The following is a 16198-nucleotide window of genomic DNA, read 5'->3' as shown; positions in this document are numbered from 1 at the left end:
TAACTTCTCACTGTTAATTACTTTTGCCTGCATGGATGGAAACTTTACCCCTTGGGAATCAGACCCACTACTAGCCTAGAAGCTAGTGACATGTCTGTTGCTATGGAGTGGAGAGGAGGGACAATGCACAACATAGCATCTTTCGGTAGACGGGGCAAGTAGGGACCCAATGTGCTTAGGGAACGCTCTAGAGTCAAGTGTAGCTAGATTTCTGACATGCCAGATCTTTATGCTGGGCATAGACGGTATGTTTTTTTCTTATCAATCGAGCCGCTGATGACTCGATTCCTGGCTCGATCCCTGCGGGCGGACAACAGGCAAAAACGAAGCGCTGATAAGGAAGTGCCCGCGGGGACGAGCGGGAATCGATCCGCGGGCACAAGCGGTGACGCGCCGGCATTGAGCTGCTGGCTCGATTTCGGCGCATAAACGTAACGTCTATGCCCAGCATTAGGCAATGCAAGGGGGCTTTCGTGCACATGCTAGATTCTCGCCCAAGGAGGAGACAAAAGCAGAGTTTAATCCAACAAGTGTATGTTGCTTGGTACCCTCTATGTACCATCTTTAGCGTTTATCCCCGATTGTGTCAAAGGTTGCTTAATGTATGACATATAAGAGCAAGGGGTTTGCATTGGATTTGGCCACATCACTAAAGCTACGTACACACATACGACAATGATCGTTTGCTGTGAACGATGAACGATCTTTTAATTGACGAAAGAACGACCTAAGTAAAGTTAGCTTTTAAAGGTGTGTAACGATCTGATCGTTTGTTAACGAACGATCCGGAACATCAACACATACTGTTCCTGGAAGTGACATCATAGCAAGTTCCGTCCGCACGTAACGAACGGTTCAAAACGTATGTTACACTGTAAAACTAACGTTACGCATATGACATAACTAAATTTCTATTTCATACTGTCAGTATGTAGTAGAGCATCTAGATAATATAGGGTTGACAAAACATACAAAAATACACTTTGTCCTGTTAAAATAAAAATGATGGTATAATCATGTAGTATACAACGTGTCACTGGGCACAATCATAGAACGAACGTTACATCGCGAGGGGAAAATTTAATGTGCTGCGACTATAAAACATGTCTTGCCTACTACTACGAACGACCGTTTCTTAACGATGTACTACTTTTGCTAACGATCGCCATTTAAAAAAATCCTCCAGGACAGATCTTTAGTTTTTAACGATCTAGCTCATCCATCGTTTGACTTAATGATCGTTGGCTGTTTTTTTTAAACGATCGTCGTTTGAAATGATCGGGGAACGTTCGTTTCAAACTACTATAGTCGCATTTGTGTACGCACCTTTAGCAACTGCCCCATTTCTGGGCTTCAACTGTGAAATCTGCCAGAGCTCCTATTATAATTTTTAACATTACATTAGTCCAACAATCCTCAAACACCAACAACATAAATAGTATTAATGCCAAAACTGTATGGAGCCATCGCACAGGGAGCCCGATATCTGTACAAGCCCTGTCGGCAGGAACCATATTAATTTATGTGGTAGGCTGAAGTCACATCAAACTGCTAATTAATGCAACATTGCAAGGTCTACCACAAATGTCTGAGGGTGGAATTGAACCACAGATCTACCGTGCACAGTACACAGGACTAACCAACTGAGCCACAACAGACACTGGGAATTCACTGAGTCACCAGATCACACAATAGAAGTATACAGGCTGCACTGCTCAGCTAGAGCAAAATGGTCTAAACTGCAAGTCAAAACATTTTATGCATCATTAATATTCTACAAATGCATAAAAAAGGATGCCTGAAGCGAACACTCTGAAACCAGCGCAGGAGATTTGGGCACAGCCGGTGCCACCATAGGCCGTAATAGGAATTACGGCTATAGCAGGCACAGGGAGTAACTTCAGAGCAGTCAGAAGACGAAGCTGAAGTTGCTTTTAAAACATAATAATTCAGCTTCCAGCAATTGCTGGAAGCCGAATTATTTCATTCCCCCACTATCCATGGCGGCCTAGAGGGGGAATAGTATGTAATGCGGCCGGGACTTGTGCGGCAGCAGGATCAGCCATATACCGGCTGAATCCTGCGCCCAAGTCTCCAGCGCCGTTATCTCTCGTACGCGCCTGAAGTTGGTCTTTAAAGAGGAACTCCAGTGAAAATAATGTAATAAAAGGTGCTTCATTTTTACCATAATTATGTATAAATGATTTAGTCAGTGTTTGCTCATTGTAAAATCTTTCCTCTCCCCAATTTACATTCTGACATTTATTACATGGTGACATTTTACTGTGGGCAGGTTATGTAGCTGCTCCTAGCTGTTTTGGCTGTTAGAGACAGCTGTAAACAGCTAATTTCTGTCTGTGAACCTTGTTACATTGTAACAAACTGCCAAAAGTACTGCAGTCCCAGAGCTTCTTGTGGGAGGGGTTTCAGCACAAAATCAGTCATACAGCGCCCCCTGATGGTCTGTTTGTGAAAAGCATTTTATTTCTCATGTAAAAGGGGGTATCGGCTACTGATTGGGATAAAGTTCAATTCTTGGTTGGAGTTTCTCTTTAAACGTCTGTTTCTATAATCCAGGCAGTTAAAGAGAGTCTGAAGCCAATTTAAAAACTTGTTTTACCTGTTATTTAGGTTAAGGAATATGGCCAGTGCTAAAATGGTGCAAAGAAGTTCACCTATAATTCAAATTTCATGTAAATTATATGCAGCTTGAAATTTGACCAATAAAAATTGGCAGGAAGTTATTTTGATTGGTCCAATTCCATGCTGCATATAAGTTACATGAAATTTGAATTGTAGGCAAACTTATTTGCATCTCATTGACCATCTCTACTTGTGTACAGCTACCTTAACCCCTTTGGTGGAATTCCTGAGTGTAGCTCGGGGTTACTTTTCACTGCAATTAGCAGTAAATCCCGAGCTACACTCGTGAAGACCACTGGGAGGGCTGTATGCAGAGATTGCAGCAGAGCTCTCGATCACTCACCTCCCGATCTAGCCACAGCAGCCCTTCTCCGTGTCCTCCAACGCTCCCAATCTCTATGCTGAGATCACTGTCTGTCACGTGATGACGCAGAGATAGAAAGTGCCCCAAGGAGGACAACTTGCAGCATGCGACTACATCCAGGGGAGGTGAGTGATCTATGGGCTCTGCTGCGCACTCTGCATAGGCCTAGGGCATGAGGCCCTCTGTCAATCTATTAGGGGGGGTTGGACCACTCCCTGGCTACCCGCACTACAGGGCTCTCTGGTTACCTATAACGGGGAGAGCACCTTCTGGCTACCTAAACTGGGGGGCACTGCCTGACTACCTATAAAAGGGGTGCCTACCTACACTTTGGCTAGCTCTACTGGGGGAGGGGGCACTTTCTGGCTACCCATGAGGGGCACAGTCTGGCTACCTGTACTGAGGCCACTCTCTGGCTACCTAAACTAGGGGAGTACACTCTGGCTACCCACACTCTGGGGTCACTCTCTTGCTATACTTAGGGGTCTGATTCTTTCTGGAAAAAATATTGTACCACTTTTAGAAACTAAAATCTGGAAAGAATCATACAGCTAAGAGGTGAATATGAACCTACAGCACAAATCTGACATTGTAGGGAGGCTGGTGTTAATGGCCAGTTGCATACAGGGCATCCTTTGTGACTGGGAGAACCATGGATCATCCATGGTGCTTACTATAAACACTTCCTATTGTGCTGATAATTGCCTGACAATCCCAAGGTAGCTATAAGCACAACATTCCCATTATGTATTTAGACAATAACACAAAAGGTACATTTCCAACTGTGCAGACTTGTCACACTGCAATGTTTTCACAACACTGGAAAATTACAAGGTGGCTGACTAATACAATGAGAATATACAAAAGAAAGCAATAATGAGATTAAGTTAAAAAGAATTAAAGAGAACTTTCACTCTTGCTAACATTTTTCTGTTAACATGTATCAGTGATGCACAAAAGGTTTTATAATTTAACCCTCCTGGCGGTTAATTTTTTTTGCCACTTAGGCAAAAATCCTTTTTTTTTTTAATTTTTTTTTTTGTTTCATGTAAAGCTACCAGAGTGGTAGCTACATGAAACACCACTAGAGGGCGCATGTGTCCCTCTAGTGCGATCGTCGCCGGCATCAAAAGCAAACAGGGGAACGCGTATATAACGCGCTCCCGTTTGGCTTCTCCTGTCGCCATGGCGACGATCGGAATGACGTCATGGACGTCAGCCGACGTCCTGACGTCAGACGCCTCCGATCCAGCCCATAGCGCTGCCCGGAACTCATTGGTCCGGGCAGCGCAGGGCTCTGGCGGGGGGGCCTCTTGCGCCGCTGCGTGCGGGCGATCGCCGCAGAGCGGCGGCGATCGAGCTGTACGCGCGGCTAGCAAAGTGCTAGCTGCGCGTACAGCAGTTTAAAGTGCGCAAACCTCCCCACCAGGGGCTGAGATATCTTCCTGCGCGGCACAGCCCGAGCTCAGCTCGGGCTTACCACCAGGAAGGTTAAAGAACCACTATATAAAAAAAAAACTAACTTAAAATATAAATGTACACAAACCTAGAAGATTTCTCCCAGAGTAAAAAACACTGTAAATAACTTTTCCCTACATAGCTGTCACTTACAGGGAGGCATTATTCATCTGATCCAGCAGGTTTTGGACCAGTACATATTCCCATGGAGGATTTTTATTTCAAAGCACTCTCTGAATAGCAAGAGATGTCCATCTGCCAGAATAACGTGTACATAAGTAGATAGTGCTTTTCATATTTAAACAAGGAAAACTTGGGAATCCTTTATGAGGTCCAAATCCTGGCAGAGAGAGGTTTTGGGCCATCAGCTTAATAATGGCCACAGTAAGTAAAAGCTAGCTACACAGAAAAAAAAGTAGTTTGCAGTGCATTATCTCTGGGACAAACATATATATATATATATATATATATATATATATATATATATATATATATATATATACATACACACACACACACACACACACGTGCACACATGCATTTTAAATACAGGCAGCAAATTGGCATAGGTGGCACAGCACTACACTATCTGCACTGAGTTTGTAAACCCTCCACCTCCTGTATGTGTGGGTTTCCTTCAGGCACTCAGGTTTCCTCCCATGTCCCAAAAACATACAGATAAGTCAATTGGATTTCCACTACATTGCCCTAGGGTACGATACATACACTACATGATACAGACATATGATTACGGTAAGTGACAAGACAATAGTGCTGCAGAAGTTTACAGCTCTAATACTAAATATTAAAGGGTCACTTAAACCAGAAATAATAAAAAAAAAAAATCAGTTTTACTTGCCTGGGGCTTCTACCAGCCCCCTCCAGGCGTCCCGTGCCCTCGTAGTCACTCACAGAGCCTACGGTCCCCTGCTGCCAGCTAGTTTCGTTTTCGCTGACGGGCTCTGACAGGGAGTCGGTGGGCTTTCTGCGCCTGCGCAGGCCAGGCCACGCGTATCCTTCTTCATGTTCCCATCCTCAGTAGCGTCCTACTATTGTGGACGGGAACGCCCCAAAAAATATGCGTGGCTCGGCCTGTTGGGCCTGTCAGCGCAAACGAAACTAGCTGGCAGCGGGGGACAGGAGGCTCCGTGAGTGACTGCGAGGGCACAGGACGGCTGCAGAGGGGGTGGTAGAAGCCCCAGGAAAGTAAAATTGATTTTTTATTCCTGGTTTAAGTGTCCCTTTAATCTACAGTTCTTTGTCATAGTGTCCCTGTAAACACATTTCTATTTCAATTTCCAGTGAGCTGTGAATTTCCAAAAATGACTAAAGCCAAGCAGTCTGCCTTTTCTTGTCAGTCATTTGGAATATGTGCTGAGCTAATTTTCAGTACAGACAGCTCAGTTATCACTTCTTCTGCAAATGACAAAACTAAATGGCTTGAACAAAAAAAAAAAATCAAAAACATTTTTTAAAGTCATGCATATCAAGTCGACAGAAGCGAACAAAGGAACAGAGAATGCTATTGTTACCTCTTCTTCCTGGGACCTCTTTTTATTTGCCATTTTGTACAACTTATGCAACTTCCTGGCATCAAATTCGGTAAACTTTGAGACAAAAATCCAGAGGTTTCTTGGGGGGAAAAAAAGTAGAGTCAATAATCCACATGGAAGCAAACTGTAAACTATACATGGATCCCTTCTACTCTAGATGTGATTCCATGAAGGAACACACACTTCTCACAAGTGAAATTGCAACACCATGAAGAAAAGCACATAGCCATATGCAAATCACAGAGCCAGTAGAAGACAGAGTCATATGCAAATGATTATGGTTTTCATACATATCAGGTCACGTGACAACCAGTTTAAAGTGTATAAAAGATCAAGGTATAGTCAGAATCAATACTTACCCGGGACTTCCTCCAGCCCCATAAACACGCGAGTCCCACGCCGTCCTCCCGCAGTCTGCTGTTCAGCTGCGATCAGCCCCAGTAACTTGCTCAATCGCGTCCAGTCTGGGTCCTTTGCACATGCGCGGACCTACTGCGCATGCGCAGTAGACCCGGACTGACGCCATTGAGCAAGTTCCCGGGGCTGATCGCATCTGAACGGCACACCACGGGAGAACGGCGTGGGACTCACGTGTTTATGGAAAAAAAATGCATATATCCAGGCACATCACCTCTAGTTAGGACATTAAATAAGTTATTAAGGAAAGGGAGGTGCTGAAGGGGGTGTGGCCAGAAAACAGCAAAAATCTATTAACCCTTTGCACTCTCGCATGCAAATGTTCAAACAAATGCATTCACAGATTCACTCATCCAGGCACCACTGTTATCCCTACAGCTAAGTTCAAAGCCGGGGTCTTAGTTCACAGAAGAATGCATTCTTATGCTTAGTCACCAGTATACTGCGCAGAAGTACCCAGGTAAACATAGGTGTCCTAACTCTGGCCCTGTAACATGCATAGTGCAGACATGCAAACATTCATTGCATCAAACCTATCGAGAGATTAGGAGCACACATCCTGACGTCATCTCCTGGGACAGATAGTGCATCTTACCAATCGAACAAGGGAAGGAGGGAGTGCACTGAATTAAAACCCTAGCCACAGGCGTCAGTAACAAGAAAAAAATAAATATATCCAGGCCTTGTTACTGACCCCTGTGGTTTTAATTCAGTGCACTCCATCCTTCCCCTGTGCCTGGATATATGTATTTTTTTTCTTGTTACTGACCCCTGTGGCTAGGGTTTTAATTTAGTGCACTCCCTCCTTCCCCTGTATGTGTTTGTCAGCATGCACACAGCTTATGCTGGTGTATGTGCATGGTGCGCATGGATACATTATGTTAGCTCCCTTGTGCGATTGGTAAGATGCGCTATCTGTCCCAGGAGAGGACGTCAGGATGTGTGCTCCTAATCCCTAGATAGGTTTGATGCAATTAATCTTTGCATGTCTGCACTATGCATGTTACAAGGCCAGAGTTAGGACACCTATGTTTACCTGGGTACCTCTGCGCAGTATAGGTGACTAAGCATAAGAATGCATTCTTCTGTGAACTAAGGCTTTTAACTTAGCTGTAGGGATAACAGTGGTGCCTGGATGAGTGAATCTGTGAATGCATTTGTTTGAACATTTGCATGCGAGATTGCGAAGGGTTAATATATTTTCACGTGTTTATGGGGCTGGAGTAAGCCCCGGGTAAGTATCGTTTCTGACAATACCTCGATCTCTGGTTTCCTTTAAAGTGAGACAATATCCTGGAGCTGTGTGCAATAGGCACAAGTGTTGGGCATGACCTGAGAAACATCAGAGAACACGCTAAAGAGGGAGTGGATCAAACAGGCGCATGACAAAGCACACAGACCGGCAGATTCGCCGGTTTGCAACAGCGACATCAACAACAACCTGCCACCATCAATAGTTGCACCTGTGTGCAAACCAAACCATCTACCCCACACCATGATGCCCCGTGTGAAGGGCCAGATTTACCATTAGGCATTGTAGGCTTAATAGCACACCAGTTGCTTGCCACTGTGAGCATGCAGCCTGTTGTGAATGGTTTAGTTTCACACAGGTTCAACCGTTGATGGTGGCATCATAGTATAGGGGTGGAGTTTTTTTTCCCTAACTTTACAAGCTCTTGTAAGTAGGGATGTTACCCCACCAGTGTTGTGTTCCCAAAGAAAAAACAAAAAGAGTGATTTTTTTTAATAAAACAAACTAGCTTGTGTAATCTTAATGCTAGTTATATCAATGTCCCAACCACGAACAGCTTTCCTTTAACCACTTAAGTGGTCTCTGCCCCTTAAGGACCAGAGACCACTGGTACAGGAACGCGGAATCACGATGAATCGCCGCGACCCCCTGGACATAGACTCTGCCGTCTCTATGACGGCAGAGCCATGTGAGCCGGTCAGGAGCCGCTTTCATTGGCTCCTGACTGTGTCTATCAATGTAAGCCAATGGGAGTGGCTTACATTGATAGACACGGCCAGGAGCCAATAAAAAAGGCTCCTGACCGGCTCACATGGCTCTGCCGTCATAGAGACAGGCAGAGCCTGTGAGATGCGGCGAGACTCGTCGGGTTTGAGCGGCACGATTGGCGGGGAGAGGCGGTAATGGCGGATGTGAGCAGCGACGGCTAATTTAAATCTACGCCCTGCCAGCCAGGAGCCCACCAAAACAGGGCATAGATTTCAATTAGCGCGGTCCTTAAATAGTTAGGGCCCGTTTTCACTTTAGCGTTGCGGAATCGCCGGCGAATCACCGCAGGCAAATCGCATGCGGGTGCGATTCCACATGCGGTTTTTGCCGCGATTTCGCATGCGATTTCGCATAGGTTAGGGTGATGCGATTTTAACCATGTCACTGCCTGTGTGAATTAACATGGGTACCTATGCGAAATCGCATGCAAATTCGCGGCAAAAACCGCATGGGGAAAACGCATGCGATTTCCCTATTAAATACATTGCGTGCGATTCGCCTGCATTCCACACGCAGGCAAATTCTGAGGGCTGTGCCATGCAGAAAAATCCTGCACAGAAAAACGCACAGCAAAACTGACAAGTGGAAACAGGCCCATCCACTTGTATTGGCTGTGCGAATCCGCATGCGGGCAACGCATGCGGATTCGCGATAGTGAACACGGACCCTAAATGTTTTAAAACTTATTCAAAGGCTATTTGTGTTGTGAAAAGATTATTCTGTAGGTAAGTCTGATATTGTAAGCAGAAAATTATACAAGGACTGAAAAGAAGTTCACTGGAGTAATAACCATATTATAAAACAATACACACCTTCTCCACAGCTTGATTTGCTCCTGGTCAGAGTAAGATTTAAGGCACTCAGATATACGGTCTCCAATTTTTAGTAAGCAGGTTCGCGTGTGCTCCAGCTGATCCTGCACTGTCAGACCTTTGTCTGGTTTATCCAGCTGCTTCAGAGCTTTTTTTACTGGTCTCATTCTCTCCTTACACTAAATGAGAAAAAACAAAAACACAGACCTCTTACCAATGCTTAGTGTGATTTGCCTTCTTAAAACCGAAGGTATTTGCGATAATTCAGCTTTAAGTGAACATCTTTAGTTACCCACAATGCACGGCTACTGAATATGCAAATTATCTTGTTATGCCCCTGAAGACAGGCTTACACCCAGAACCGCTGGTGTATAGCAAGCCTATAGCTAATACATTTTTACAGAGTCACATCAACCCCACATAGACATCCTGTTTCGGACTTGTGGTCCTCATCAGTGCATGGCAGGGATTGATATGGTTCTATGGGATAGGGCTTAGACCAGTACAACAGAATACCTCAGCAGCTCGAGGCGACCCAGAACCACTAGGAAAGTAGGAGGGCTTATCGGTCTCTTTTAGTCCCCTATACTTTCCTGGTGGTTTTGGGTCATCTCTTACCAAATGATTAAACAAAACTTATTACACGTTCCATCAAAAGCAAATCTGAGTAAACACATGCAAATTAGAAATTCATCTGATCTACTGTAAAGCTTTTTTTTTCCCTTTTGTTTTTGTAACTTAGGCCTTTAAACTTTTAATGTCGTTATAATGAGGCACTGATCAAAATGCAATATACCTGTATTATCAGGGTTTTGGGTTTTTTTTGCATCTATTCTAAATTGCAACCTTATTTGCTGCAACGATTACAATACAAAAAAAATAAATAAATAAATAAAAATAAAAAAAGGACAGAAGCAGCCTGTCCTAAAGGCCCATACACACCTACCAACAATCTGTCCAACTATCTTCCAAACTTGTTAGTTGGAAGATAAGTTGGGTGTGTGTACAGCTGACAAACAACCAGATGACCAACTGATAACAGGTTGGTGGATCAATCTGTCCAACTATCATGCAGGTTGTAACGTGTGTACAACTTTTTAACAACTTTGTTGTTTTTGAATGCAGGCATGTTGTGAAGTTTGTCATTTAGCTTGCACACATAGTATTTAAGTGAGTAGTTGTTGGTTGGTGTATGTGTACACACTTTTCAGGTAAACCATTTGCATGGTTGGTCATGTTGTGTGGTTGGTTGTGCATTAATCTGTTGCCGACTGCTCCACGCCAATTGGCATGAGCAATGCGGCAGCCCCAGGACCGCTCCATGCCCATTGGCATGAACGGCCGTCTATGGGGCTAGCAGGAGATCACGCGCATCTCCTGCTCAGGGGGCGGAGCGGCTTCAGTCTCCGAGCGGCGATTCTAATTACTTTGTACAGCGCTGCGATCTGCAGCAGCGCTGTACTGGGGACAGCCGTGTGACACAGCTGTCCCCCTGGGACACAGGGAAGGCTGAAGCCTATCACAGCCGATCGTGCTGATAGGCTGGCGGGGGGGGGGGTTATACAGTTAAAAAAAAAAAAAACACACTTGGGGGCGCGATCAGACCCCACCAACAGAGAGCTCTGTTGGTGGGGAGAAAAGGAGGGGGGAATCACTTGTGTGCTGTGTTGTACGGCCCTGCAGCTTTGCCTTAAATCTGCAGTGGCCTATTTAACTAAAAATGGCCTGGTCACTAGGGGGGTTAACACTGCGGTCCTCAAGTGGTTAAGTTGGACGTGTGTATGATCCTTTAGAATGTACATGAGATAGACATGCATGCAAGTGTGAGTACACAGCATTTGCAATTAAACAGAACTATGTTAATGGATTTGGGGTTCCAGTGTAAAGGTCCATAAACACGCTAGGTAAGAGTCGACGCAAACAAAAAAGAGTGACATCGCTCAAGCAACTTTATCCGGCAAAAATAAACGTAATTTAAACAACGTTGTTCATACAAAAGATGATGTCCTTCAAATACTGCGTGCGGAAGTGGTAGTGACATTCCACACAACTTGCATGCATGCTCTGAACAATGTTTGAATGACATTGTACACACCCAGCCGAATGCAGTATACAGTATCTGCCCAATAGTCATCTGAATTGATGTGCCAGTAGGATTGGGCAGAATACCTGATATCAGTCGCTCGTCGTTTAACGTCAGTTGGCTAAATTTTTATAATGATTGTCGTCCAATATGGGGATAGTTCGTTGGAAGTTTTAAATTACATTCATCTGAACTGTGTACACAGCTTAACCCTATAGTAGCAGTGAGGACAGCGCCAATGCACAATATTGAAGCAGAGAACCATACAGATTATAGCTTCCTTATCAGTATAAAGCTGGGAATACACGGCTCGATTTTGCCGCTCGATTCTGCGCCTGATCGTTTTCCGCGCTTGATCTCGCAGGCGATTCTCTTATATTCCGCTTGTTTTTCTTATCTTTTCCCATTGTTCTCCATGCAGAATCGAGCGCAGAAACGATCGGGGCGTGAGATCGGACATGTCGGAAATTATCTTTCGAGCCATCTAAATGGCTCAGAATCGAGCCGTGTATTCCCAGCATAATGCTAGGTACACACAATACAATTTTCTGGCAGATTTACCTGCCAGATCGATTTTTTCCAACATGTCCGATCTGAATTTCAATTTATTTTCCGATAGATTTCCATAAAAGTGAACGGAAATAGATTGGAAAATCAATTGAAATTCAGATTGCACATGTTAGAAAAAATTCGATCTGGCAGGTAAATCTGCCAGAAAATTGTATCGTGTGTACCTAGCATAACCGCTTATACTGTACATGCTAGAGTTGACATGCCTGTACCTTAAAAGGGATAAAATACATAATGCAAATATATTGCACAATTGATCAGTTAATGTAGTAGTAAGTTAATTTAAACACACTTTAGGTATAACTACTCTAACACTTCAAGAACAACCATTTTGCAAACAGTATTCCCATTCAACAAAGGCAAAATCAGAATTTCTCAGCATGAGCTCTATAGACTATAGCGTGCCATGTAAAGTAGCTGAAAATATACAAATGCGCAGTCCCACTAGTCCCAAGCCTACTGACACTCTTTGCCGTGAGCAATACACAGCTTGCCCTGTCAAGATTCCCACAGTTATGCTACCACCCACTCTAATCAATTATATGTGATCATCTCAGGTGAGAGTTTGATATTTATACAGGTATTCCCTGTCTTCTACACTCAACTCTCAGAGCCCCAAGCTAAAATCTATGCACAAAAAAAGTTTCCTTACAACGCTGAATGTGTCCTGGTCCAGTTCATCATCTTCCTCCTCTCCAATGGGAACTGGGTCATTCCCAGCTGTAATATGGACCGGTCCCTGGTTCTTCTTGCTACGGCCACCAGCCTTGCCTTCACCTGGCTTTGCCTTTAAACACAAAAAAGTATAAACTAATAAGACCAAAATTAATTCTAACAAGACACAGAACATTTATATCGCTTTTTCTCCTTGTGGACTCAAAGCGCCAAAGCTGCTGTCAGTAGGGTGCGCTCTATAGGCAGTAGCAGTGTTAAAAGATACCAAAGCCTGAAGAATATACTGAAGACAGTAGTGCGCAGGCGTGCGCCCAGGAGTGCGCCCAGGAGTTCTCACAAAGGCACAGTGACGTTATTGTGTCTTCGTGTGCAAGCACAGAGTGCTCCTGACCGCGCACCCCTGTGCACTACCGCCCGATTCTGGTGACTTAAGCTGAGCTGTGGAGGAGAATTTCTGTATAAAGGAGGCCGGGGGAGGGGTGGGCATGAGGACAGACCTAATACATGCCTGCTCACCCCGCTTTCAGTATATTCTTTGACTCTGGTATTCTTTATACGGACAACTGTAATGAAAGGGATGTAGAAGCTGCCATATTTATTTCCTTTTTAGGGTAGGAACACACTAGGCAGAATCGCATACACGGTTTCCACTATGTGCTATGGAAAACGCATATGCCATTCTGCCTAGTGTGTTCCTACCCATAAACACCACCAGTTGCCTGACAGCCCTGATGGTCTATTTGGCTGCTGTAGTGTCTGAATCACACCAAAAACAAGCATGAAGCTAATCTTGTCAGATCTGACAGAAATATCTGATATGCTGCATGCTTGTTCATGGTCTATGGCAAAAAGTATTAAAAGTAGAGGGTTAGCAGGATAGCCAGGCAACTGGAATTGTTTAAAAGGAAATAAATATGGCAGCCTCCGTTGTCCTTTAAAACCTCCCTAGCGGTATGGACAGATATATCCGTCCATAAAAACATGCTGTGAACAGTATAAACGTGCATACACCTGCACTGTATACTAGACCCTTGATTGACACATTTTGGCAAGTTACAGGAAAAAAAAAAAGTTTTAAAAACAAATGTTATCACTTTTTGCACAGAAATCCTGGCAAAATTGAATGCCAGGGAGGTTAAGGAGTCTTGCTCAAGGTCTCCTACTGAATACGCGCGGTCTTACTGAACAGGAAGAGCCGAGTGGTGGCCAGTGTCAGTGGTGACACAAGGCATTATTATCCTGAATTATACTTCCATAGCAATACACACAAATAAGATTCAAAGAAAAGTGTGAATACACAGCATAGATCTGCAGGAAAAGAAATGCCCTGCTCTTAGGGCCTGGACACACTTGTGCACTTTACTCCACTTCTGTGCTGACTTCAACAACACATCAATGTTGAAACAAGCGTGCGCCTAATGCATTCACACTTCAGTCATGCTTGTTCAGGGTCTATGGCTAAAAGTATTAGAGGCAGAGGATGAGCAGGACAGCCAGGGAATCTGCATTCTTTAACAGGAAATAAATATGTCAGCCTCCATATCCACTTTACTTCAGGTGTGCTATATAAACTTAATTTAATTTTAAAATAGGAACAAATCAAATAGTCATTATAAATGCTTACAAGTTCATGGAATTAAAGTTAATGTGCATCAGCATTGCAAACAATGTTTTGAAGACACAGGGACAGATTTATCAAAATAGGAATAGGGAAAACTGCTGCAATAACAGTATAAAAGAGAAGCAGCCACTCCAAGGTGACCAATCAAAATCCTTGAAATCAGCATGTGCTTCACTTTTGCTCCAACTTTCCTTGCCTTGACAACTAGAATGGCAGGACAGCCAGGCAACTAGTATTGTTTAAAATAAAATAAATATGGCAGCCGTCACATCCCTCTCACTTCAGGTTCCCTTTAATTAACTCTACTCTATGGTTTTCTCTAATAATAGTTTACTGCTTTACACTTTAAAAATCAATACATTAGGTGTTGTCAAAAATGCCCATATAAAACTGTTAGGATGAACCATAGCTTGAGGCATGCAGATCTAGTTTCAGGAGTAATAGCACAGTTTATATTATGTTTGTATGCATATTATAGGACTGTGGACAGCACACTGGGTTTGCAAAATGAAAATTCTTCAATCTTCATGCTAATCTCAAGCATGAATGGGAGATTTGGAAAATCCTAAAGGCAAACAGTAACAGCGGCATCTAGTGGTGGACTCAGTGTGGTACATCCTCAGGCTAACATTGGAAGGTATACAGTATGTCTGATGAGGAAGGAGGTAACCAGTAGAAGCAGTGGAAAGCCTGTCCTACTTACTGAACTGTCAAAAACGTATTCATATCTGAGCCCTGTAAGCACACACAATTTTTTTTAATTAACGTACATTCCATACCTTTTTCCTTTATTTATACACCATATCCCAAAAACATACAGGCAAGTTTAATTGGCTTTCCCCTAAAAATGGCCCTAGACTGTGATACATACACTACACTATACACACAGACATGTGACTACGTATTACGTATTATTAGATTGTGAGCCCCTCTGAGGGACAGTTAAGTGACAAGACTATATATTATGAACAGTGCTGCAGAAGATGCCGGGCGCTATATAAATACTAAATAATAATAAAAAAATACCTTGTCCTTTGCTTTCTTCTTTTCTTTAGCCCCATCCTTCTTCTGGTTTGGTTTATCTTTATTTTCCTTGTTATCTTTTTTCTTCTGCTTTTTCTTGTTTGGACTCTTCAGAGTCCCATCCTCCTGAAGAAGAATATGGACTTATAATTGTGGATAAACTGAAAAATTAGAATCTTTGATGCACCATGAAGACAACTTGATTTGCTCTTACTTCCTGGAACAAGTTCTCTGAGAGGAAGTGTTATGCAACTGGGCACCTTTAAAATCCAACCAATGGAAAAGGCTATACCATGAGGAACCTAGAGCTTTTACATAATGGTCTGCTGTAATCAGCAGCTCTTGTGTAAATAAAAATGCCAAAAATATAGTTTTGCACACACTTGAGACTTTTGTCGCCTTACACAATATGAAATGACCTGTCAAGATAATTTCATGTGTCAGTTTTTGAATGATTACTGTACAGACATGGTTTGGTTACCAGTCAAACAGAATGTACTGATCTATGAAGGGAGGAAGGAAGCAGAGGCTGAAGTAGAAAAATGTTATATGAACTTACTCTGAAGTTCCCGCAAACCAACATATGCATCAGGTGAGGCAATCTTTCCTTGTGGACTGAGGACACCTGAATTCACTTTAGATTTTTGTCTTCTCAAAAACATTGCATTATTCTTTATTTTTTTTTAAGACTTTTGCTTTATAATTTTTTTTTCAAGATGTTGTCTTCAGGAGTTTTTGGGGAGGCTTTGGGAGCACTCGCATATGTTCGAGTGCTTCCAAAAACGGGCGTCTCTGTAGTCCGCATGCACATTATGGAGCCATTTGCCTTTGCAAGTACTTGTGAGAAACGGGTGCTTCCGAAGCCTTCCAAAGGCTCCCAGAGGTGGCAAGACAGAGCAGGGACAGTGCTGGAAGAAAGCCACTGACAGAGGACCTGGAAGGCTCTTTGAGATCCAGAG

The 16198-nt window shown here is 43.4% G+C and overlaps 1 protein-coding gene and 1 non-coding gene across 4 annotated transcripts in view; both read right to left on the bottom strand.

Annotated features, from left to right (window-relative positions):
• CHD2 (chromodomain helicase DNA binding protein 2) overlaps nt 1–16198 on the bottom strand; it is a 107041-nt gene that overhangs the window by 9738 nt on the left and 81105 nt on the right. For all 3 annotated transcript variants that reach the window (XM_068275144.1, XM_068275146.1, XM_068275145.1), the window contains 4 exons: nt 15243–15365; nt 12573–12707; nt 9268–9446; nt 5998–6097 (listed from right to left, as the gene is read on the bottom strand). In XM_068275144.1, the coding sequence (XP_068131245.1) occupies nt 5998–6097; nt 9268–9446; nt 12573–12707; nt 15243–15365 (537 nt within the window). The remainder of the gene's footprint in view (nt 1–5997; nt 6098–9267; nt 9447–12572; nt 12708–15242; nt 15366–16198) is intronic.
• Nucleotides 1453–1582, bottom strand: LOC137564868 (small Cajal body-specific RNA 14). The gene has a single exon (XR_011030931.1). It is a non-coding gene; the product is annotated as a small Cajal body-specific RNA 14 (non-coding RNA).

The sequence above is a fragment of the Hyperolius riggenbachi genome, chromosome 3 (assembly GCF_040937935.1).
Source record: "Hyperolius riggenbachi isolate aHypRig1 chromosome 3, aHypRig1.pri, whole genome shotgun sequence".
Classification (NCBI taxonomy): Eukaryota; Metazoa; Chordata; class Amphibia; order Anura; family Hyperoliidae; genus Hyperolius; species Hyperolius riggenbachi.
This window is presented reverse-complemented; position numbering and strand designations above follow the sequence as displayed.